The sequence below is a fragment of the Pterocles gutturalis genome, unplaced genomic scaffold (genome assembly GCF_000699245.1).
Source record: "Pterocles gutturalis isolate BGI_N339 unplaced genomic scaffold, ASM69924v1 scaffold27023, whole genome shotgun sequence".
NCBI classification, from domain to species: Eukaryota; Metazoa; Chordata; class Aves; order Pterocliformes; family Pteroclidae; genus Pterocles; species Pterocles gutturalis.
Window position 1 is genome coordinate 62,560 of NW_010126470.1, and position 22,992 is coordinate 85,551.

At 40.2% G+C, this 22,992-nt stretch overlaps 1 protein-coding gene across 1 annotated transcript in view; it reads left to right on the top strand.

Annotated features, from left to right (window-relative positions):
• Positions 1-22,558, top strand: part of RELN (reelin) — a gene marked incomplete at both ends in the record, with an annotated part of 84,157 nt that extends 61,599 nt beyond the window's left edge. Inside the window, 10 exons of the mRNA XM_010079002.1 lie at positions 1,905-2,087; positions 3,550-3,721; positions 3,804-3,906; positions 6,481-6,710; positions 10,656-10,876; positions 11,952-12,099; positions 15,432-15,690; positions 16,930-17,179; positions 19,010-19,178; positions 22,418-22,558. Of these exons, the coding sequence (XP_010077304.1) occupies positions 1,905-2,087; positions 3,550-3,721; positions 3,804-3,906; positions 6,481-6,710; positions 10,656-10,876; positions 11,952-12,099; positions 15,432-15,690; positions 16,930-17,179; positions 19,010-19,178; positions 22,418-22,558 (1,876 nt within the window). The remainder of the gene's footprint in view (positions 1-1,904; positions 2,088-3,549; positions 3,722-3,803; positions 3,907-6,480; positions 6,711-10,655; positions 10,877-11,951; positions 12,100-15,431; positions 15,691-16,929; positions 17,180-19,009; positions 19,179-22,417) is intronic.
• Between the last annotated feature and the right edge of the window lie 434 nt (positions 22,559-22,992).

A 22,992-nucleotide genomic window follows, 5' to 3' on the forward strand; every position in this document is an offset into this window, starting at 1 on the left:
CCTTGTAGAACCAGCACTTCAAGGCTGAACTCTCAATATGCAAAAATCCATCTCCCTTTGGTGGAAGATGTTCATAGCTTCTGCAGGAAGCTCATTACTCTGGGACTGACTCACCATTTGCCAAAGACAGTGTGAAAATAGTTTTGAACTACCTCTTTCTTCCTAAATAAATACCTTAGCCAAATCTCTGTATGGGAAAGTAAAAATGTAGCTCTTTCTGAATTAAGTTTTATTCCTTTAATAGGCATTTAATCATATATATTTGGCTATTTATTATTATTGTTTAAGTACTTTATGTAAAAGAGAGAAAACAATAGCAGACAAAAACATAACATGCCCCAAAACAATAACATGCCCAATGCTTCATGTTCAAAAGCAAAATCTTTGTGAATAATTCTTTTACAAAACTATGCCTTGGAAATATTTCTATATATGATCCTTTTCAAAATATTAAAAAATATGATGAGTAAAAATATCATTCTGAAAGGCAGGAGTAGCCAAAGGCACAAGGCTGGATTTTGGTACTTGATTCACAAGAGGTAAAGCAGTGAAACTTTCCAGGAGAAATCTTTTCTCATTAAATCTGTATGGCTTGCTAGCCCTAGGCCTGAATCCATGACTTAGTCCCAACAAGGTCCCTAATGTTGAATGCAAATTAATACAGCTGAGCACATCTCAGCCATAAGTGTTAAGAGCAGTGTGTTGTTTTCTGTTAATTGCCACGGATAAACTGACATCAGCTCCCGACTGCAAATGTCTCCTCCCTGCCCTGGTCTGTTCCACGTGGTGGTTGAAGAGAGACTGTGTGCTGGAGTAGCGTGGAGCAGGAGCGTGCACATCAGGCACTTTGGTGTCAGCAATTTTGGTTAATTTCAGAACAGAACATAAGAGAAACTTTCACAGTAACGTAGTGAGGCAGGGATGAAGGAACTGTCCCTTAGCCCTTTTCTGCTGCTAGTTCCTGCCCTCAGACTGAGTTTTTGGGGATGTGCAATCACTGTGCCACCCTATGAAGGGAGTGAAGAGTGTAAATTTGTCTGAGTGAGAACTCAGCTCAGAGATACCTCACTCAGATGCTGATGTTCCTGGTCAGCAAGTCAGGCACAGGCTGAACATACACTGGGGGCTGAGACTGTGCAGGGTAACAAGCATCAAGTGCAAGTGCTGGGTTCTGATCACCATACGTTAATACACAGGGGTGTATAGAACCTCTATTGACTCTCTTAAGCAAACAAAGGAGGAACTGATAGTCAGAAAACGTAAATTTTACTCTCAGTTCCACCACTGTTTTTTCTTCCCAACTTAAAGCACAAAATATTGCTTTGTTGTTGTTGTTGTTAAAACATCCTAATAAAGATCCTCAGCACTTTACATCAATTATGTGATTTCTGGGCATGAATATGCTCATATCAGTGACTGCAGACTGCAGTCAGAGCCATGGACTAGAGATTTGTGAGGATAAGGACTCTGTCTTTATCTGTGGATGCTACAGGTTGTGATTACGGTGTCTGGTACCTGGGAACAACAAGCAAATAAATACTGAATTACTGAAAAATGTCTGTGGTAGAAGGAGCTGGTTTGTTCTAATCTAAATAATTATAACACTGAGACAGCTTCTCATCTAAGTAAATTAACTGTGACCATACATATCATGAACAGCAATGTAAATTTAGCCCGTAACTCATCAGCATTTTGCAGACTGACAAGCAAAGGAAAGCACAGGAAGATATATATTTATAATACACATATAACCTCTCAACAGCTTCAGTCAATGTTAAAGCAAGCCCATACTCTAATAGATGTCAAAGGAACCTAACTGTATTTACACTTGAAGAAGTGTTTTTGAGCTAGTGCTTTTTAAAACCAAATTATAATGAATGTAAATGCATGTCCCCTCTGTCCAGGCACCCCTGAGAGGTCTCATTCCATCCTGCTGCAATATTCTGTCAATGGTGGCATCACTTGGCACCTGATAGATGAGTTTTACTTCATGCAGACTACGGATGTCCTCTTCATTAATGTTCCTCTGCCATATGTGGCCCAAAGCAATGCGACACGGTTCAGGCTCTGGCAACCTTATAACAACGGTAAGGCGGAGACACCCGCGGGACTCCAGGTCCACACTTGCACGGCTCAGCATCTGTAAGAGGCTACATTTTTGAACTCAACAAGAATACAGACTTTTAAACCTTGTTTCCTTATGTTTCAAGTTCTTCAGTTAAAGTTATAACAGGATAATGTTTACAGTTCTTATAAAGCTGCTGTATGCTTTAAAGTGAAAGGACCTTAACCTAATACCCTTGACTGTGCGCAGAAGACTGTGAGCTTTGGTCCTGGAGGAACTTGGAAGCCAAGCAACACTGATAAAGTTAACTTTACTCAGGTTCTCCTCATTATTTTTAGTGGACCTGATTCTAGTTTACACTGAGGCCCCAAATGCTCCAATTATACAAAACCGTCCCAAGTGTAAATGGGAACTGAGCCTACCTTACTCAGAATTAACTAGGCATTAAAAACACTTTTAGAAAGAGTATGTAGTGAGCAGTTAATCTTTTGATTAAATTGTAAAGGACTATAGAAAACCACAAGAGGAACAGAGTTCATTCCTCCTGATTACAGGAGATGTGCCAGCTGAAGAAAGCTCTCCTCTGCTCTCAGTTACTCTGAGCACATCTCTTAGCAGGAGCTGACATTAAGGGCTCTAAAGAATTCCAGTGATCATTTAGACATGGTGACACAGCAACAATGTATTCCATGCAGGTAAATGCTTAGCGCACCTCTAACAAAAAAAAAAGCAAACTCAAGTCTAGTCCTATCCAGTTCCAGTTCATTCTTCTGATGGGTCCTGCCTGAAACATTTAACTAAATGTTTCCTGCAGACATAATCAATCCTTGAGTAGGAATTTAATTTAGAATAAGCCATTTAAGTTTCTCTGATCTACACAAAGGCTTTTAGATAGATGAAAAAAAGTTACACAAAAGATCTAGCAATCTAATCCTGCCTCACCAGTTTGAAAGCACAAATTTTCTGACACATTTGAATTCATAATCCATTAGGGAGGTCACTCAGAGTTTCCTTCTATCTCAAATAACTCTTACCAGGCAAACACAAGCTGCTGAGTGCAAGGAAAAAGGTGTAGAATGAGATCATCCTTTCAGGCTGCTTGGGCTCTACAGCAACTCCTCATTTAGATGATTCTTAATTAAAGAAGACATTGATGCTACAGTTTCAAACTAAATGCAGTTTAAACAGAAGATACTTGTTCAACACAGGGTTTTTACTCTTCAGTTTGCTGTGCCTTCTATAAATTTTAGAGGAATAAAAGTTGATTCTGTAGGGTCAGGCTGCAGAGCAGTATGGGGACTATTTTAATGGAAAATGAAAATTTTACATCTTCCATTTTAAAGGGAAATGAAAATAGTGAAGCCACACTTTTAGTACCTTTTTCTCCATGCAATCCATAAATACTGGCTACTGTTCTGCTCTCTAATAATAGTAGTAGTAGGTCTTAATAGGAATTAATAGGAATGTTCCCTTTTTCTCTGCAGGCAAAAAAGAAGAAATCTGGATTATTGATGACTTCATTATTGATGGAAATAACCTAAAGAATCCCATGATCCTTTTGGATACATTTGACTTTGGTCCCAAAGAGGACAACTGGTTTTTCTATCCTGGTGGAAACATTGGGCTTTATTGCCCATATTCATCTAAAGGAGCTCCGTAAGCATCTCTCAGCAATAAACTAGAAAGAAGTGACTGTGTAATAAACTGTGTGTAAACTACTCCTTTCCTTTTTTTACAGGGAAGAAGATTCAGCTATGGTATTTGTTTCAAATGAAGTTGGAGAACACTCCATTACAACAAGGGACCTGAGTGTAAACGAAAACACTATAATCCAATTTGAGGTACTTGTCTTTAGAAAGTTATTTTGCCTTTTGCTTAGAGAGTTCTGTTCTTTCAGGTTCTGTTCTTTGGCGTATTTCCCCAGCTGCTCTGATTGCCAGGTAGAGAAGCCTGTCTAATTTCCCCTGTAATTGCTTTGATATTACTTTCCCTCGTGGGTGTATCATGAAGCTTTTAATACATAGATAAGGGAAATTTCTGCCTCAAACTCTTCTACTTTCTTGCCTAAATTACTACTTTGTCCATGCCTACATACGTGCACCGATAGCATTTAAAGCCCATGCCTTATGAGTTGGAGAGTCATCACTGGCAGACAAGATGATGAGCAAAATATAATGAGGGTCCAGATGCCACTTCACAACCTGCTCAGAATAAGTGTGCAGCTGGAGCAGTGTACAGTACTTCCATGAGCTGACCCAGTGGAGAGCTACAACTTCATCTGTGACACTAGAAATTAATTCTTCCTACCTGCTGGCTTAACTGCTCTTGTTGTACTTTCTCAGACAGCCAAGGCTCTGCTTTCCTTTTGCTCCTGCCTGTACTTTCATAGAGGATCTAGTGGAAACTGTTCTTTGCCCATGATGGCCTGAATTCCTCTCATCTTAGAGTTATTTAAAGCTCATGAATAAGGAGCATATTTTTTGTGTTTCTCATAGTCAGTGGAAACAGGGACCCCAATGACAACACATAGTCTAAACTAAACTGTGTTTCTGGTTTATCCTAAAATCTAAACTATGCACTGGCTAGGGCAGCTACTAATGGGAGTAACCATTTAGCCTACTATGTATTAGATTAGAGGGGTCATTATATTGTCATTAAGAAATTATAAAAGAATCTTTCATGTAAATTGCTCTGCTACAATTACCAGGCTGCTTTTAACAAAGATGTAGCATGCTGTAGCATTAAACAGCAAATGATACCAGCTTATAAACAATTACTAAAATGATACAGAGGGTTTTCCAAGAAAACTAGGTTTAGCTGTGTACTCATGCACACTTCAGTTTGTCATGCAACTAATTCATAAATTATTGAATGCAAACCATTTTCTGTTTTAAAATATAGATTACAGTAGAACAAAAATGTTTGAGGTCACTTTAAGATATTTATAAGTCTTCAGAGCACTAACCTCATAAAATCTACATGCTTACTTCCATATGTGGTAAGAACATTGTTTTCAGCTCACGTTTTTGAGGACATTAGTATAAATGAAGAAGTTATGCATAATGCAGTAGAGTTTCTCTCTGTGTCTCGAGAGTCAAAAACTATATTGGGTCACGCATCTCTCCAAGCTTCCAGATGAGTAGACAACCCTTCTAGTCAAATGTAGGTTGATGGGACTCACGTGCACTGAAGAGTGATGAAGGAAATTTGATGTAGGATACATTTTCAACATTCACGTACAGTTCTGAATATTACTGGGTTATAGAAATAAACAGATTTTCATTACAGAGCAGTATGTTAGAAAGACATTTATTTTCCTCTACAAAGATATGTAAAAAACCCAACTTGTTTCATAGTTTTAGCACAGGCTTTGTATTTCATTGCAATGGGTTTTTATTTATCACATGGTAAGAATAGTATATTTCATTTTATATGACAGAGTCATCCTATTCTTCTTTCATAAAACTACAAACTAATTTTATAAAACTAAGAACTAATTCTTATTTTATAAAAATTTGAAGCTGAAGTAACATCTTAATATCAGTGCAAAAGAAAAGCAGGCTAATTTGCACTGGGGACATACAGAAAATGGGTCTTAAGAGGTCTCAGATTCTGTACAAAACACCATTTTATATTTTTTTTCAGTAGTAGAACTGTTGCTCATTTAGATATTCTGCCTTTTCTACTGTTCTCTACACCAGGAATCTTGTAAGAACACCCTGAGAAGTTTGACACTGTCAAACTATGTTTTGGTGTGACACTGAATCTAAACCCAATCCAGCTCTGATACTCTTTTAATGCTGACTCCTAGGGCTTTGCCACTATGCATGACCAGATGGGTAGTGAGTATCAAAGCCGAAGGATATATTGAAGTGATACAGCACGTACCCTGAAGGGTCCCATAGCATAAGCCTTTTTTTTGTGAAATTGTAACATAAAAGAAGACCATAGTGCAGCTCAGACATTTTTTTAAAAGTTTATGTTTTCACATTTTGTTTTAATATCTCTGGTTTTAAAAATGCACAATTTTTTGGTGCTAAGATTAATTTAGTACCTGTCAGTGGAATGCAGGAACTGATGCATTTGCTCCAGCAACTTTAGCAGTTCTCCTTTGGGATTTTGTCTGATTAGCCTTATGGTTTTCTCTTAGTAGAAGTAGTTGGGGACTTCATATTACGTTCATTATATGGTAAGCCAGATTGTGATATGCCCACAGACAGGTAGGGCAATGTGCAATAGTTCACATGCATGTCCTGAGTGCATCATCCCAGCTGTTAAATTACTTCCCAAATCACCATTTTCATGGGATAAATAAATACCGTATCAAATGGGGGAGGCTGACTAAGACGAAAAGTGACTAGGTGTCCCACTGCCTGCACTATGTCATCTTCTGCATTTCATATTTTGGCCCCCAGATCAATATTGGCTGCACCACTGATAGCTCCTCTGCTGACCCAGTAAAGTTGGAGTTCTCACGAGATCTGGGGGCAACCTGGCACTTGCTGCTCCCCTTGTGCTACAGCAGCAGCAGCCACCTCAGCTCCCTGTGCTCCACAGAGCATCACCCCAGTAGCACTTACTATGCAGGCACCACCCAGGGCTGGAGAAGGGAGGTCATTCACTTTGGAAAACTGCATCTCTGTGGGTAAGTGTCCAGCTGCTTGTTTGTTTGGTTTTATTTCTGTTTTCCATCCAAAATGTTCTCCCAGCACAAGAGCAGTCCATAAAACCTGTGGCACTAGAGCAGATCGGGTGATCTGTTTTTCCCTGCTTTTTGTCCTACATGTCAGTTAGTGTTCAGGTGATTCCCAAAAATATGTTGTGCCTAATGCTAATGTAGAATAACCACAGATAATTTCCTACTTACCCATATATCTTATCAGTGACATTTTTATGGAAGTGTGTTGCATAGTAAAATGAATGCAAAACTGGCTATCTTTAAAGCCCCTTCAACAATCTCTACTGCAGTGCTTTAGCCATTTGAATTCGTCAAGGATATTCTTGCATGAAATTTGAGTTTCATTAGAAAAGGCAGTAAAATGTGAGCTAGTATAAACTTGATTCTATCTCAGTGTAAGGAAGCGGACTGATCTAAATACTCAAGGTCTCTTGTAGCTGCAAAGTTCTCTGATTCTAAGAAATTAACTGCTGTAATCACTCAGAAATTTAAAGTTTGTGGAACAAACCATGTTGGGTGATAACAGATACAAAGCACAGAAAAACAATATGTGCTAGCAGGCATAACATGTACATTTTCAAAGTATAAAACAGTACTGTTTACTTTTTCAGGGAAAACTGTCTTCTAGCATCAACTCAGTTTATGTAAAAATCACATAATTAAGGATTAAACTATAGTCCATATGAATGAAAATGAGCTATGCAACTATGAGACTGAGTATTTATGAAACTACTGCATGCAGTGGGCCCTCCACTAAATAAGTGGCTCCATATGTCCCTCTAAAAGTATGAAAAGACTTTTATAAGAGAGGAGAACCAAGTTTGGAATGCCTGGATGTTTAATAATTTAAGAAAGTGTTTAAATTTTAAACTTGCATTTTCTGGTTCATGACAGTTAACATTTCAAGTGTGGAGTAGGTAACCATCTCCTGCAGCAGCTCATTTGTCCTTCTGGTTTTGCCCAAAATAATTATTTGATCCTTTACCCAACTACCAACATATTCCTCAAAATGAAAATTTTTTACTATGCAGACTCCTAATGCATTTAAAGTTTCCAGTTATTTTGATTTAATCCTCTGTTCCTGACAGTTTCTGTCCAATTTGCCTGCTTTCCTTTCTGTTCCTTCCTCAACACACCAGGCCAGAAGCCAATTGCTGATGGCCAGCCAAACTCAGCAGTGCGGATCCACTTCCATCGGAGTATTTGATGCCACAAAATTCTTGGGCCAGAGGGCCGAAGGGGGCTTTTTCCACCAGAATCCACTGGAATAACAAGAAAAAAACTCCAGACCTGACTCCTTGTGTAATTCTAAAAAAACCCTGCCTTTTCATCCCCAACATGTCAAGTGATTATATTTAAATTAAGATGAAGACAATTTTAGTTATTTCCACTATGTATGTTATTTTGAAACTTAATGTGTTCTCAGCAGATAGTTGTAACTATTAATTAATATTCCAGTTAAGCACTGAAGAAAAAGCCCAGGGCTTGTTGAGTTAGTGAAGAAATCCCTACTGATTTCAGCAAGACCAGTATTTCAGTTTCTGCTTCAGATATGAGTCACGCTTCACCCATGCCTGAGAGAAGAAGCTGACATGCCTCAGAGGTGGAACAAATCCCACCTGTGAGGCTCCTCTGAAGATGAGCTTCATAGAATCATAGAATTATAGAATGGTTTGGGCTGGAAGGGGCTTTGAAGATCATCTAGTTCCAACCCCCCTGCCATGGGCAGGGACACCTTCCACTAGACCAGGTTGCTCAAAGCTCCATCCAACCTGGCCTTGAACACCTCCAGGGACGGGGCATCCACAACTTCTCTGGGCAACTTGTTCCAGTGCCTCACCACCCTCATAGCGAAGAATTTCTTCCTAATATCTCATCTAAATCTACCCTCTTTCAGTTTAAAGCCATGACCCCTTGTCCCATCATTACATGCCCTTGTAAAAAGTCCCTCCCCATCTCTCCTGTAGCCCCCTTCAAGTACGGGAAGGCTGCTATAAGGTCTCCCTGGTGACTTGTCTTCTCTAGGCTGAACAACCCCAACTCTCTCAGCCTGTCCTTGTATGGAAGGTGCTCCAGCCCTCTGACCATCTTCGTGGCCTCTGAATTCGCTCCAACAGGTCCATGTCCTTATGTTGGGGTCCCCACATCTGAACACAGCACTCCAGGTGGGGTCTCACAAGAGCAGAGCAGAGCGGGGAAAATAACCTCCCTTTGCCTGCTGGTCACACTTCTTTTGATGCATCCCAGGACACAGTTGGCTTTCTGGGCTGCAAGTGCACATTGCTGGGTCGTGTTCAGTTTCTCATCAACCAGCCCCCCCAAGTCCTTCTCCTCAGGGCTGCTCTCAATCCATTCTCCACCCAGCCTGTATTTGTGCTTCGGACTGCCTCAACCCACGTGCAGGACCTTGCACTTGGCCTTGTTGAACTTCAGGAAGTTTGCATGGGCCCACCACTCAAGCCTGTCCAGGTCCCTCTGGATGGCATCCCTTCCCTCCAGCATGTCAACAGTACCACACAGCTTGGTGCTGTCGGCAAACTTGCTGAGGGTGCACTCAATCCCACTGTCCATGTCTCCGACAAAGATGTCAAACAACACTGGTCCCAATGCCAACCCCCATGGAATGCCACTTGTCACTGGTCTCCACTTGGACATTGAGCCATTGACCACAACAATTTTGAGTGCAACCATCCAGACAGTTCCTTATCCTTCAAGCAGTCCTTCCCTCAAATCCATGTCTCTCCAATTTAGAGACGAGGATGTTGTGTGGGACAGTGTCAAAGGTTTTGCACAAGTGCAGGTAGATTATGTCAGTTGTTCTTCCCTTATCCAGCAAATACTGTGACCCCATCGTAGAAGGCCAGCAAGTTTTTCAGGCACAATTTGCCCTTAGTGAAACCATGTTGGCTGTCACCAATCAACTCCTTATTTTCTATGTGCCTTACTATGAAGAAAGTTAATTCTGCCCGACACCACCCATCAAGTATCCCTTATCACCTGAATCCCCTCATAAAAATTCCTTTTTAGCAAATCAAAACAAAAACAAACTTGTCAGCTACCTGTGTTATTGATTCACCAACTGCATTTAGATATCTCTAACAAGACACATTAAACATGTAATGCAATTAAGCGCTTTTCCCTTCTCACTCTTCTGGTTTCCTTCCTCCTTTAAAATGTTTTCTCATTGGGGAATAAAATTAGTCTCTCAAGTGTTCTTCCCCTGCTTGGTTTGTTTTCCCTGCTTCCCCAGTCAGTTCCTCTTTACATGCAGCATTGATGTGAGTAGCACTTAGGAAGCAAATTAAAAATGACAGGACAGCACCCAAAGGAGAATATAGTTTAAATTAACAACTTGCAATATGAGTCTAGTTTAAGATTAATCCACCTGAAAGCAAGCTGAATACTTGGTGACATGGCAGATGTTTTCTTTCCATGTAACTGACAGTAATATCCTACCACCCCAGCTCCAGAGGTGGTCTCCCTGTGGGCAGGGTGGCAGCCTGAAACAGGATTTCACTCTCCAGGAGAGGGTGAAAGTGGCCTGCTCTGACCCAGAGTCTGCATGCCAAAGCAGAAGGAAATCCATCAGGCCATGGCCATTCATCCTCCCCACAAACAATGGAGAGAAAAGGGGTTGGAATTCAAATCCTATTTTCAAGTCAGTCATTCAGTTCTGGTATTACAACTAATGAATACTATTATTTTTATTTCTGTCATACCTGGATTGAATGTGAGCATAAAGAAGCATGCGGCACCGAAGGAATTAGATCTAGCAGTCTGTTCCTAGAATTAAGCTCTTTATCAAGCCAATTCCAACAGAAAGAATACTATAAATATATAAATTACGGTATATATATGAAATACAAAAAACAGGGAACTATTATTTAAAGTGTTTATTTATACCTTTTTCAGGTTGGCAAGGTTCAGATGGTACCAAGGATTTTACCCTGCTGGATCCCAGCCAGTGACGTGGGCCATTGACAACGTGTACATTGGCCCACAGTGCGAGGAGATGTGCAACGGCCACGGCAGCTGTATCAATGGCACAAAGTGCATCTGCGACCCTGGGTACTCTGGGCCAACCTGCAAAATAAGTACCAAGAACTCTGACTTCCTTAAGGATGATTTTGAAGGTACCTCCTCTCTTTTTTTGTTCTGAATTCTGCCTGTCCGTCTTAGTAGAACTCAGGGCTTGAGGAATGAAACAGCAAAGTCTTCCTCACCTCTACAGCTTCTGAATTTAATTTATGTTGTGGGACTATTCCCATGAACCAAGTAGTTTAGATGTCATTCTCAAGCACAGTTTGTGAATAGCTGATGGTTATCAGTTATCTGGTTTGGAGCATCAGACTCTTTGTGTAGTTGTTAATGATGGAATAAAAAATCTTCACCAAAACAGAATTTCCTGAAACTGCATGTAGAAAATATTTTAGAAGCAAATGATGGTTTGATCCTGAAACTGCATGTAGAAAATATTTTAGAAGCAAATGATGGTTTGATGGTAGTTTGACTTTAGCACAGACAGAACGTGTGCAAGAGAGGCGAACAACAGAGGACTTTAAGGTTGTGTTATTTCTCACTACAAGAGAAATCTAAGTGGCCTTAATATGGCAAACATAATTTCAGAGCAGACTGTGTGTCCCAATGGTGACGGCCACTGCTCAGCAGGCATGGCAGATCCCAAGCAAGCGATGCCAGGAGGGAACTCAAAGCCCCATGTGTGCCCGGGAACACACAGCATCCACGCACACAACCCTAAAACCACCTCAAGGTTTTCCCTGCTAGCAAACATGGCAAGAAGAGCATGTTTTGAATAAAGCAGCACCTGTTATCCAAACTCATTCCTTCACAGGTGCTGCTGTTCATTTCAAATTCTGCCAGCCCTTGCTTGCATGCCAGCACATGGCACTCAAAGTTTCTTTATAGACCTATTTCTATATAGGTACTTTGTTATTATCTTAAAAAAAATGAAGAAAAGAAGAAAATCTTGTGAATAGCTGGAGACTAAGATCCCAGATTTCATACTTCTAGGTTTATTTTGTTTCTTTTTATTTGTGTCAGTTTTCTAGAAAACATTGCATTGGAAACACCGAGTATTTCTTCATTCTGCATGTGATGTTTAATTTAGCTCTCTTCCTCTGGAAATAGTATTCTTGCAGTAGGAGCATTTCAGAGTAAATAATAAATATGTATTTACTGCGTATTCAGGTCAGCTGGAGTCAGATAGATTCCTGCTTGTGAGTGGTGGAAAGCCATCAAGGAAATGTGGTATCATGTCTGGAGGAAACAACCTTTTCTTTAATGAAGAAGGCTTACGTATGCTGATGACTCGAGACCTAGATTTGTCACAAGCCAGGTAACACAATTTCAAAGTTCTTTCAGGATTTCAGTGAAGAAATAATACATAGAAGAATAATACATGTGATACTTCTGTGCTAAAGGCAAGCTGATATATTCTGTGGTCCTTACCCTAGCAAATATTCAATTTTAACCACTGTTAGCATTTTAAATTGAATTTAACTTGAACTTTAATGGGATTAACCATTTAAATGTTACTTTTTTGCTTGAATAAGAACTCCAGAATCTGATGCCACACCTTCAGTAGTTTATGCAAGTTTTCATTTCTTAAATGCAAAACATGAGAAATCAATTGCACGTCACATGCTCTGCTTGTCTTACAGTTTGTTGTACTATGAACAATTGGTGAAATAGGAGTATCTGCTGCCAGTATAACTCTTACATTCATCATCTCATAAGTCTTTCATTTCTGAAGCTTGCTTTCTTCTCATTGTGCACATTTGTTTCCTATAATTCACTGAGAAATTCCCATCAAGCTGTCACCAGCTACACTGAGCACAGCAATTGAAAAACAAATATTCTTAGTGTATTTAGAGATTATGTTGTATCATTACAGCCTGCAGAGGAGATATTTGATGAGTGAGACATGCTAAGCAAGCTACATTAAAAAAAATTTAACTGATACAAATTAAACCACATCCTAATTGCATGCATGCTAACAAATAGGCATTGTTTTCTAATTTATTCAGTATCTTAGCTTATATCCTTATATTATTACTATGGAGAGATTGCATTTTCTCCAAGATGTTTCTGCACTGGTCTCTTGTAAACACCCTTCTCCTCTCTAATGTTCTGTGGGAAACACTTCAATAGGCACTTTATCTCTTTTTTACTTGTCTTCATTAGCACTGAATCTTTAAATAATAGTTTAATTGCAGAGCCTCATGGTCAATAAAGATGCCTAATTTCGAACCATTGTATTTTTTAGATAAGCAATTAGGTAACCCTCAGTAAGGTGTGATCTTAGAGGTCCTTGTACTGAATTTGTGAGATTACTCAGAGCACATTTTTTTCAGAACTTGGTAAAGACAAGCATCAATACTCCACTTATTTGATTTCCTAAACCGTTCTGAAATTGAAAGATTGTTTAACAAAATATACAGGAGATCTTGTAAGATCCATTACACTAAATTACGTTTTCCTTATTACTCATGTTCAAAGAACTGTCATTTATCTCTTCTCCATGCTACTCTGTAGCTGGATGTGCATACCTTGATCCTAAGGTGTTATATGGTAATAAATTACTTCCGTACTAGTAAAAGGAAAAAAAAGCAGTATGTTTAATTTCTTGTGTATGCTTATGAAAAATAACAGTTATCAATAAAAACCTGTATGTTCTCTTCTGAGCAAGGCAGACTGCAATGGTGTCACTGGAGGCTCCTGTTTAGCAACCTAAAATAATTGCAGTGGGATCGTCTTAACTTGCAGGCCGCCTGCAAAGCACAACAGATTCGGCTGTGACGCAGATCTGCCAAGTTCTGCACAGGACTTGGGGAGAGGTTTCAGTTTATGCCAGGGCTGATGAGAACCAGCATTTGTAATCCTTTAAAGGGTACTAGACTCAGTAGACATATGAAAACCTCCCCTTTTCTTCTGAGCCCCCCTGAAGTACACAGACGAGAAGTGCTGCAAGCCACGCTCAGCACCTGGAGGTTGAAAGTGGACCCTCCAATCCACTGTCCACTCCCATCACATCTACATTTTAAAGAATGTAACACAGGGGACAGTATATTGCCATCATGGTGATAGCAGGAGATGAAACTGCACAGCATGAAATATCAGTAGGGACAGCGTATTTGAGGTATCACGTCTGATCAAACCCTTTTCAATTCTGAATTACTAGAAGAATATCCACACATTTTAGTGTTACTAGATCTACAGGAAAACTTTGCTTTTCCATTTCAAAACAGGCAGAACCTTTGCAAAATATCTTTGGGATGAGAAAAGATAAATTTAAAATCACTAACTTTTTAATCTGCTAGACATTGTGTTACCTATATTTGAGTGGGATGTTACTAGAGTAGTAAAAATTCAGATAAAAGAATAGCACTCCGCAGAGAGCAGATTCAACAGAGACAAGGTCACCTGGGCTTATTTCCTTTGAATTATGTGGTGAATGTCAGAGTAAATCTGAGGAGGCACAAAGACTTGTCAGCAGTGAATCCAATCCATTACAGTTGATACGTTGATCCATGAGGGTCCCCAGCACTCCTTTACAGCACAAGCAATACGTTATGCCTGGGACATGGAGGTGGATATAATCTATAGTGAAAGGAGTTATACACAGTAGCAAGAAAAACTATGAGTCACAGCGAGGACTAGAATTAATTGACTTGCAGGTCTGGTGTTTTATTGAAGTTTTGTCTGCCCAGCACCTCTGCAGCCTCCACTCCCAGAGGATCTACCTGCAGATCAAACCAGAGCAAGACTTTTGATACAAAACTTCTTTTTGCTCTGTTTCATTTAACCATGAGCTGGGCAGCACTAATGCAATAATAATTAGAACAGATATAACACAGTAAAGCTGTGCAAAAGCTCTGCAAACATGAATTAATACTTGTAATATCCCTGTGAGTCTGATAGGTAAATATCATTACAGCAGCGGTTCCCTCCACTCCAAGTGCATAGTAGAGATATTTATGGGCATCGGCTAACGGGAAGAATTTCACATTTTGATACAAGTCTATTGTGCTGCTTTGGAGAAGCCAATTAAATAGGGGATGAAAGTGCTGATGTCCCTGGGTGGCGTGGGCTGGCTTCAGGGAAGCCGGAACATTTAAGTGATGTGGCTTAGACAAATTTCCCAGGCTGCCTAAATGGACAAAATGATCCCTGAAAGTGAAACATGCCTTGTTCTCCTGTCCAGATTTTCTGTAGTTTATGCCAATAGAAAACCAAGATGCTTATTTTGAATGTAAGCATTTCAGCAAATTCATAGCAAATTATGATCTACTTAGGGCACCGTTGCTTTTCTGCTGCTAAAATCTGTACTCATGGGCTACAGGGATAAAAATTTCACCCAGGATTATGTTTCTGATATTTGCAACACCATCTGCCATGCAGACAAAAGCTCAAAACATAAATGACCAGCTTTGTTCAGCCTCTTCTGCCTGGCAAAATAGCACATAGGCAAAATGAATTTTTGTCATCCCTCCTGTCTGTCTACTCGTATTCTGGAGGCTTTGAAAAGGAAATAATAAGATCTCCTAAAGCTGTCTCTTACAGCAAGAAATCAGGGGACTAGTCAATAGACAAACTCCAGGTCTCCCTAGGTGGTTATCTAGGATGTTGCAGAGAAGAAATCTTTCCAGTAATTGCTCCCCCTGTTAGATTTGTGCAGTTCTTCATGAGACTGGGATGTGGCAAGGGGGTGCCAGACCCCAGGAGCCAGCCTGTGCTGCTGCAGTATTCGCTCAATGGGGGCCTCACCTGGAGCCTTCTCCAGGAGTTCCTCTTCAGTAACTCCAGCAATGTGGGACGATACATCGCCCTGGAAATTCCCTTGAAGGCCCGTTCCAGCTCCACTCGGCTTCGCTGGTGGCAGCCATCCGAGAATGGGCATTTCTACAGTCCCTGGGTAATCGACCAGGTAAGGAATCCTCTGTGTTGGGCTTTTTTAATACAATTTTAGACTGTTTTCAGTCTTCATGTTTCCCTTTTGTTGGCATATGTAATTTCATTGGGTCAAGGAAAAATGCTTTGGATCAAGATATTCCAGAATTATAATAAAGCACAATTTCTGTTTGCTAATCTTGTGTTCCAAATGCACCTTTTCCATGCAGGGTACTGAATGCCCATTTTGGAGCTGGGGAAGTCATTTATTCCTGGGTAGAGCCACAGTTCACATTGCAGAAGGCCTTACCACGCAACATGCAAGTCTGAGTTCAAACTTCAAAAACTTTCTTTTAAAATCTACCCAAAAATGTAATTGGCTTGGTAGAATGTAATACGAAAAACTATTAAAACGTCAATTCATATCTATTTTCTAAATTTAAAGCTAAGTTTTTCATATTTGAGATTTGCTTCTATAAAGATTATTATATTGCCTTGTATGACTTGGTATAAATCTCTAGAAACCCAACTAAAGTGATTGTGCTCTCAGTAGTGTTATTAGTCTGTCTAAGTTCAATTTCCTTAAATATTTTTGAACTTTTTTTAAAGGAGTTAGTTCAGGTCCTTAGGAGAAACTCAGAAACTAAACTCCCAGCCACATTTATTTATGTGGTTACAAAATTTTACTTCCCATCCCTGCACTTAAAAATGAAAAAATCCTTATTCATTCATTCCTATATCTTCTTTGAATGTAGTTATATTAGTTCAGAACAATCAAAAACTGAATTCAGAATAAGAAATGAAGATTAATTCTACCTTGCTTGCTGTTGAACAGTAGAATGCTGACATCTTACAGTCAGTGGCAAAACAGAGACTGTTTCCCCAGTTCTATCAGCAGATGCAATCTGATAGTAGTGCACCAGATCATAGTAGAGCTGAACAGTCAGTAGGAAAAATTACAGTGTAATCACTTTTCTCCTACCAACATTGATTTTTGTGAGCAGTTTTACTTCATCCAGGATGGATTTCACCTCCCTGAACTTTAGATCTGTATAGCTGAGACAATCTATTTAGGTTGCCTTTACAGGAAAAAGATATTTCCCTTCCTCATAACCTAAACTCTTTACAAAGTAAATTTGTGTATTTTGGACCAGCAGAATATATATGCGTAATCACTAAATCTTTTCCTCCTCCAGGATGCTATGTCACGTGTACATTTGTGAAGACTTCTAAACATTTTTTCTTTTCAATAACAATTCCTTTCCCACCATTTCAGATTCTAATTGGAGGAAATATCTCTGGCAATACAGTGCTAGAAGATGATTTCACCACACTGGATAGCAGAAAGTGGCTGCTTCATCCTGGTGGAACAAAGATGCCAGTCTGTGGGTCAACTGGGGATGCTCTAGTATTCATCGAGAAAGCTAACACCCGCTATGTTGTCACCACTGACATTGTTGTCAATGAAGACTCTTTTTTGCAAATAGATTTTGCAGCATCCTGCTCTGTCACGGATTCCTGTTATGGTAATGACTTCTTAGTAAATCCTGACCTTTCTCTTCTTCTCCTGTACAGGAAAGTTCACTTGTTTTCTGGTTCCATTATCCATTGTAACGAGAACCAAGAAACAAAAGAAAGCTGCATGTTTCTGTTAGGAATAGTAGTATCAGCATTTTTATTGTAGGTGGCTGAAGCCTAAGATAAACGAAAGTATATTATTCCCTCCAGGCACTTAAGTTGCAGTTTGATTCATGTAAGAAAAAGACTAACATCTGTCCTACTCAAATCATTTACCACTATATGGTATCCACTGCTTGGGGTGACACTGTCATTCTAATAATAAGCCGCTGGGTGTTTCCAGCATGTTTCTTGCTTTGTGGTTTTGCATTCTCAGTGAAGTAAGTCTCAGTTCAGATCTCACTTGCACTTCTATAACCAAGAACTCATTTGTATCAGCATACATCTGACACAAGCTAGGTCAGCATTAACTGCAAAAATTTGTATTGTCCATATGAAATAATAAACATGTATATATGTGTGTATCAATGTGTGCATAGATCTATGCACATACATGTTTAGGTATATATATATACACACTTATAAATTATGCCATTTTTAATAACCTAGCTTCCTTTCTCTGAAAAGTCTGAAAAAGACTGCAGCATCCTAAAATCATCTCTGCTAAGTTTAAAAGTGTTTTTGGCAGCTTAGCTACATACTGGCAAAGGAACAGCTCATACTACACTTACCATTATATTAACTCAGTATTAAATTAGACAGGACACTACCTAATCATGCTTCCAGTCATGATGGGCAAAGCATTTCTTTTTAGTGATGGAGATTTAACACTGAAAATTCACTTACCCTTGTTTGTATCCACTTGTCCTTGTATTTCTATAGCACTGTATTCTGTGCTTAGACACCAAGTAGGAGTGATTGGGTGATTAAGGGTCATTCGCTGTGCATGAGGGTAGAAGAAATGGGTCTGTAGTAACCAAAAAAGATCACAGATTTACCACCCCTGTCACTGCAACCACGCTCTGTGTTTTACAGAGGCAGAATGCCTGACAGCTGGAACATTTGCTTCAAGTTACAGTTCTGTGCCTATGATTATTTACTTTTTAATAGCTGCATAAAAGTTTCACTTGCAGTATTTAGTGAGCTTGACTAGCCTTTATTCTTCATAATAAATGTTCATAAGCCGTAAACATCCAAACAGTGAAACTGCGGATTTTTGCTGAGAAATGAATACATTAGTTGAATGTAGTTAGACAGTGTTTGAATGAAAACAAGCTCACTGACTAACAAACTCAATTTAAAATTGTTTATGATGGATAATGAAATGAGCTGGTCTGGAGCAGGGTGGAAGTGTGACTAAACCATCTTGTGATGGAGCCAAAAGGTTGAATTTGAGTGATACTCTGCCTTACACAATGATTACATCCAGCTGAATCTCATCCTTCAGCCTGAAAAACAAAACAAAGTTTCTGGTCATGTTCCTGTCACATCACTTTCTTGCATGCTGCAGCTACAGAAATTGGCTTGACTTAATCCTGGCGACTTGACAGATGAGTTTGTCTTTGCACCTGTGGTCCCTTGAGCTAGGTGGTGGATGCAGAGGTGTACTGCAGCCTTCTCCTGAGCTATACTTGGTCAATAACATATAATGTATCCTCCAGCACTGCCACCAAAGGGGGTAGCTTTGTACTTCCGTCACAAGGGTTTGAAAAGTTTTGAGTGGCTATTTTCTCAGCATAGACTTGTGACTAACGCTCTCTGGGGTTACCAGTTTATTGTAGACCTATGGATGTAAGTCTCTAAATTAAGTAACCAACCAACCATCTTTCCACCCTTAGCTATTGAACTGGAATATTCAGTGGACCTTGGGCTGACCTGGCACCCAATTTTGAGAGACTGTCTTCCCACTAACGTGGAATGCAACAAGTACCATCTCCAGAGGATTCTCATTTCAGACACTTTCAACAAGTGGACTCGAGTTACTTTACCTCTGCCTCCCTATACTAGGTATCTCCCTCTGGTTTTCTGCAGAATAATCTATGTATTGAGGCATGATAGATTATAGCATTAAAATAATTGTACCTTGCCATTTTTGGTTGGTCCATGTATATAGCAACAAATAAGTATAAGTAAATCCTGCTTTGCATAAAAATTGCAAAGCTAATATGTGGGTTTACTTTTCTTAGTTATTTAAAGATAGGAAGTCCTTATCCATCTTGTCCTGGGGAGGGACAGGGAAAACTTTTTAAAGAATCTCATGTTATCATCAGCCTCACTAAATTCTGGTTGTTTTGGTGGCTGATTGTACTGGCTGGGTCCCCACTGCACCCTGTGCTTGGTGTTGTCGGCTACCAGTTCAAAAAATTTAGTACTTTTCAGGCTGCTTGTTTTTCTGTGCATTCCTTGTATCCTTTGTGTCTTTCTCAGCTTTGATGCTCTCGTCATTTTTGCACATGCCCCATTTTCATCTCCTCTTCCTTTTCCTACATTCTTTTGTCTTTGAGGGAACAAAAATTGTGGGATTTGTTGGGAGGTTGCAGTGAAAGGAGCTGCTTGGGACTAACAGTGCCATTGGGAGTGCTGCTGTATGGTTCCGTCCAGTGCACTGAAAACTGATGGATTTTTGTTTTGTCAAAAAAGATCCATCTAGGGACAACTGGGTAGTTCAGCCTTCCAGTTCGCGTGTTTCTTGATGTGCTGTTTTGCAATGATAGTTGTGACTTTCCCTGTGCAGTTATACCTGATAAAGCCAGCACAGAGCTATCCCAAAGTAAAGCCCTGCAAACACAGGTAGCATGGACGTCAGGCTCTTGGCACAACTTGACCCTACAGCTTTGCTCCTGTTGGTGACTGAGCCCAGTCTCTTCACGTAGGCACAGGCTGAGCTAACCACAGGCACAGGAGTACCACAGCACAGCCAGAGCCTGTGCCTGTTTGAGAAGGTTGTTATGAAAGATTCCAGCTAATGCACATACAAGTTTGGAAACAGAAACCTTTATTTTTTAGCATTGTACTGAGAACACCTATACAGTTGCCACACATTTTGAAACAAGTAGCGGAAAAGTCTATGTCCTATTACTAATCATTTTGGGCATCAAGACTCCTCCTTATCTTCACTGCAGTGCTTCATGTCAAGTAATAGTACATTTTTAGGACTTGTTCCCAGCATTGATCTCCTCTGCTTACTCTTTTGTACTGCTTCACTACATATTGTCTGCAAAATCCATTACTCCAGCAGTTCTTGTATAAAGTCTGTAAATTTGTGCTCAGGAGGGGCTTTCTAGGGCTGAATAGGATCAGTCGGGACTGGGGTTGATGTGCCAAACCAATTGAATTTGGACCTGAAAGGAACCTATCACCTGAGATAAACTGAGGTTTATAATTAACTCTGATTTTTAAGACTGAAAAGTTTTTTTGAGCTGTATATATCAAAAGAAGAAGTCTGATGCCCTGCTGAGGTTTGCCTTCTGATTGCTCTTCTGTCCAATCCAATAACTATATTTGTTGGCCCAAGTAACACCTTTCCGCAAAGATATTAAAATAGGGATTGCATGAGAGAGGTTATTACAACCTTAGTTTACAAGCAAGGAAGAAGTTAAGCTTCAAAATAAGTGCAGCTAATAGTCCCTTCAGTCTAGATGTGATGTAATTTTTATGCTGCTTTATTATTTCAAGCTGTGTAACAGCAGGTGTGTGTTTCCAATTGTTTGTGCATGTATGTTTTAGGGACGTGCAGGCTACACAATCAATAGCTTGGCCTGGTGCATAGCACCCATACTTACACAGCATTTTAGTGCTCCCTTACTCCAGAGTGCTATCTAACCTCTGGCCTGTAGAAGGCAATGAACACTTAGTCATATCTTAGAGCTGATTTTAAAATGCAAACGTAAATACAAAGCTTCTCCTAGGAGCATCAGCTTTATAAATGGTTAGTGAAGTGCCAAATCTAAAGCAGGCAGCGTGAGATATAGGTGCTTGTCTTTATTCCATAAGGACTTCCTCACAATTGATGTAATTCTTTTAAAAATGCTACTTGGTGAGCAGCTAGATAGCACAGCAGTAATTTCTTTTTGGATAAACCTGTTATCTGTTCACCACTTATAACATGCTTATACAGAAATAATTCATAGGCTACCACTGACCTTACCATAAAAGGTCTATTTTTATACTGAATAAATCTGGGGGATTTTCCTGTTTATTTGTTTTGGGGTTTACAATAACTGTGATTTCTCTTTGAAAATAGTTTCAAAAGAAAAGACTACACGAAGTTCAATGCTGCCATCTAGTGCTGTACAGCAAAATATGGACTAGCTTGCATTTAAAATGGTATTCTTGAAAAATTACAGAAATTCAGATACTTGCAACTATTCAAATATAGGTGTCTACTGCTGCATGAGCTGAATAGCTATTTGGTGTCCCCTGACTGTTTCGGACAGATTTTCATCATCTATGTTGGGAGCTGAAGCACTTAATTCACATAAAGCTGCATCAAAGCAAGAATGGGCAGCTAAAGCTGCTTTAATCAACGAAGTGAAAAGGATTTACTGAAAGGAGCCAGGATCACACCACAGATCATTTAACATATCCATACGAGCCCTGGATGGAGGGAAGGGAGGAAACTGAAAAACCAGGGTCACACTGCAAGCCCCACATAGGCACTCTCACCTGTCCCCTGTAGATTTATAAATGGCAGCAGCTCTCCTAGGAACCAGTCCACTCTAGAGCTGCACTGCATCAGTACAGTTGGGAGAATTCATAGAGAAAAAGGCAGGTTACTTTGTTGACTTGGACTGAAGCAACAAAACTCGGGCTCCGGGTGAAACTTGGAGGATTTGGACGATTCCGGCTTGATCCAAATCCTAGCTGTCCCTCAAGTTTGGATTTCTGCTGTGATGTTGTTATGACTGGTCTGAGTTTCTTTTTGGGCATACCACCTTCTTGCCACCCTCTTCTCCACTGCACCAACTGCAGCCCACTTGCTTTCCACTCACCAGTGATCCCTTTTCCCAGCTCCCAGACTCTCAGCATGCTACCAAACACCCATGCTTTGTCCTGCTCTCAAAATGTGGACACCCTGTTCTTGGCTTTTCAGTGACCTTGTTGTCAGGAATCAGTTCTGGGTTGTGCTGATATCAAACCAATCTTCCAGGAGCAGTCTAGCCTTAAGATTGACATTTCCTTTCAGTCAAAATAAAGACTAGCTTAGCCAGAAATATTACCTTTCTGTTTTGCTTTCTCTCCCAAAGGTCTCAAGCAACACGTTTCCGCTGGCACCAGCCTGCTCCTTTCGACAAGCAGCAAACATGGGCAATTGATAACGTCTACATCGGGGATGGCTGCATAGACATGTGCAGCGGCCATGGGAAGTGCACACAAGACAACTGTATGTAAGTGCAGCTCGTTCCCTGTCCTGCCCAGCACTGTAGCATTTCACTCCTCCTATGTCACTTCAACAAATTTGCAGGAAAGCCTTTGATACTATTTTCAAAAGGAAGGTGGATTTTGCTGTTAAAACTGAGCAGGGCACTGGGACCACTTGGGAATGGAAATAACAAGAGGAAGGGTAAGTGCAGGGGCTGGGTCTGCCAGACCTCTGCTCTTCGCACATTGTGGGTGATGCTGCTGATCCTTTCGTCTGTGACAATGCACTGCCTCTGCTGTTGCCTATGCTGCAGCTTGGCTCCCACCCCACCAGGTAGGGAGAAGGGACCCCTTGAGTTTGCACACCCCTCTAGGGACGTACAGTCCTGGAGCTTCACAGATGTCATCCTTCATTCCTGAGGGGTCTCACACCATGTCATAGAATCATAGAATCATAGAA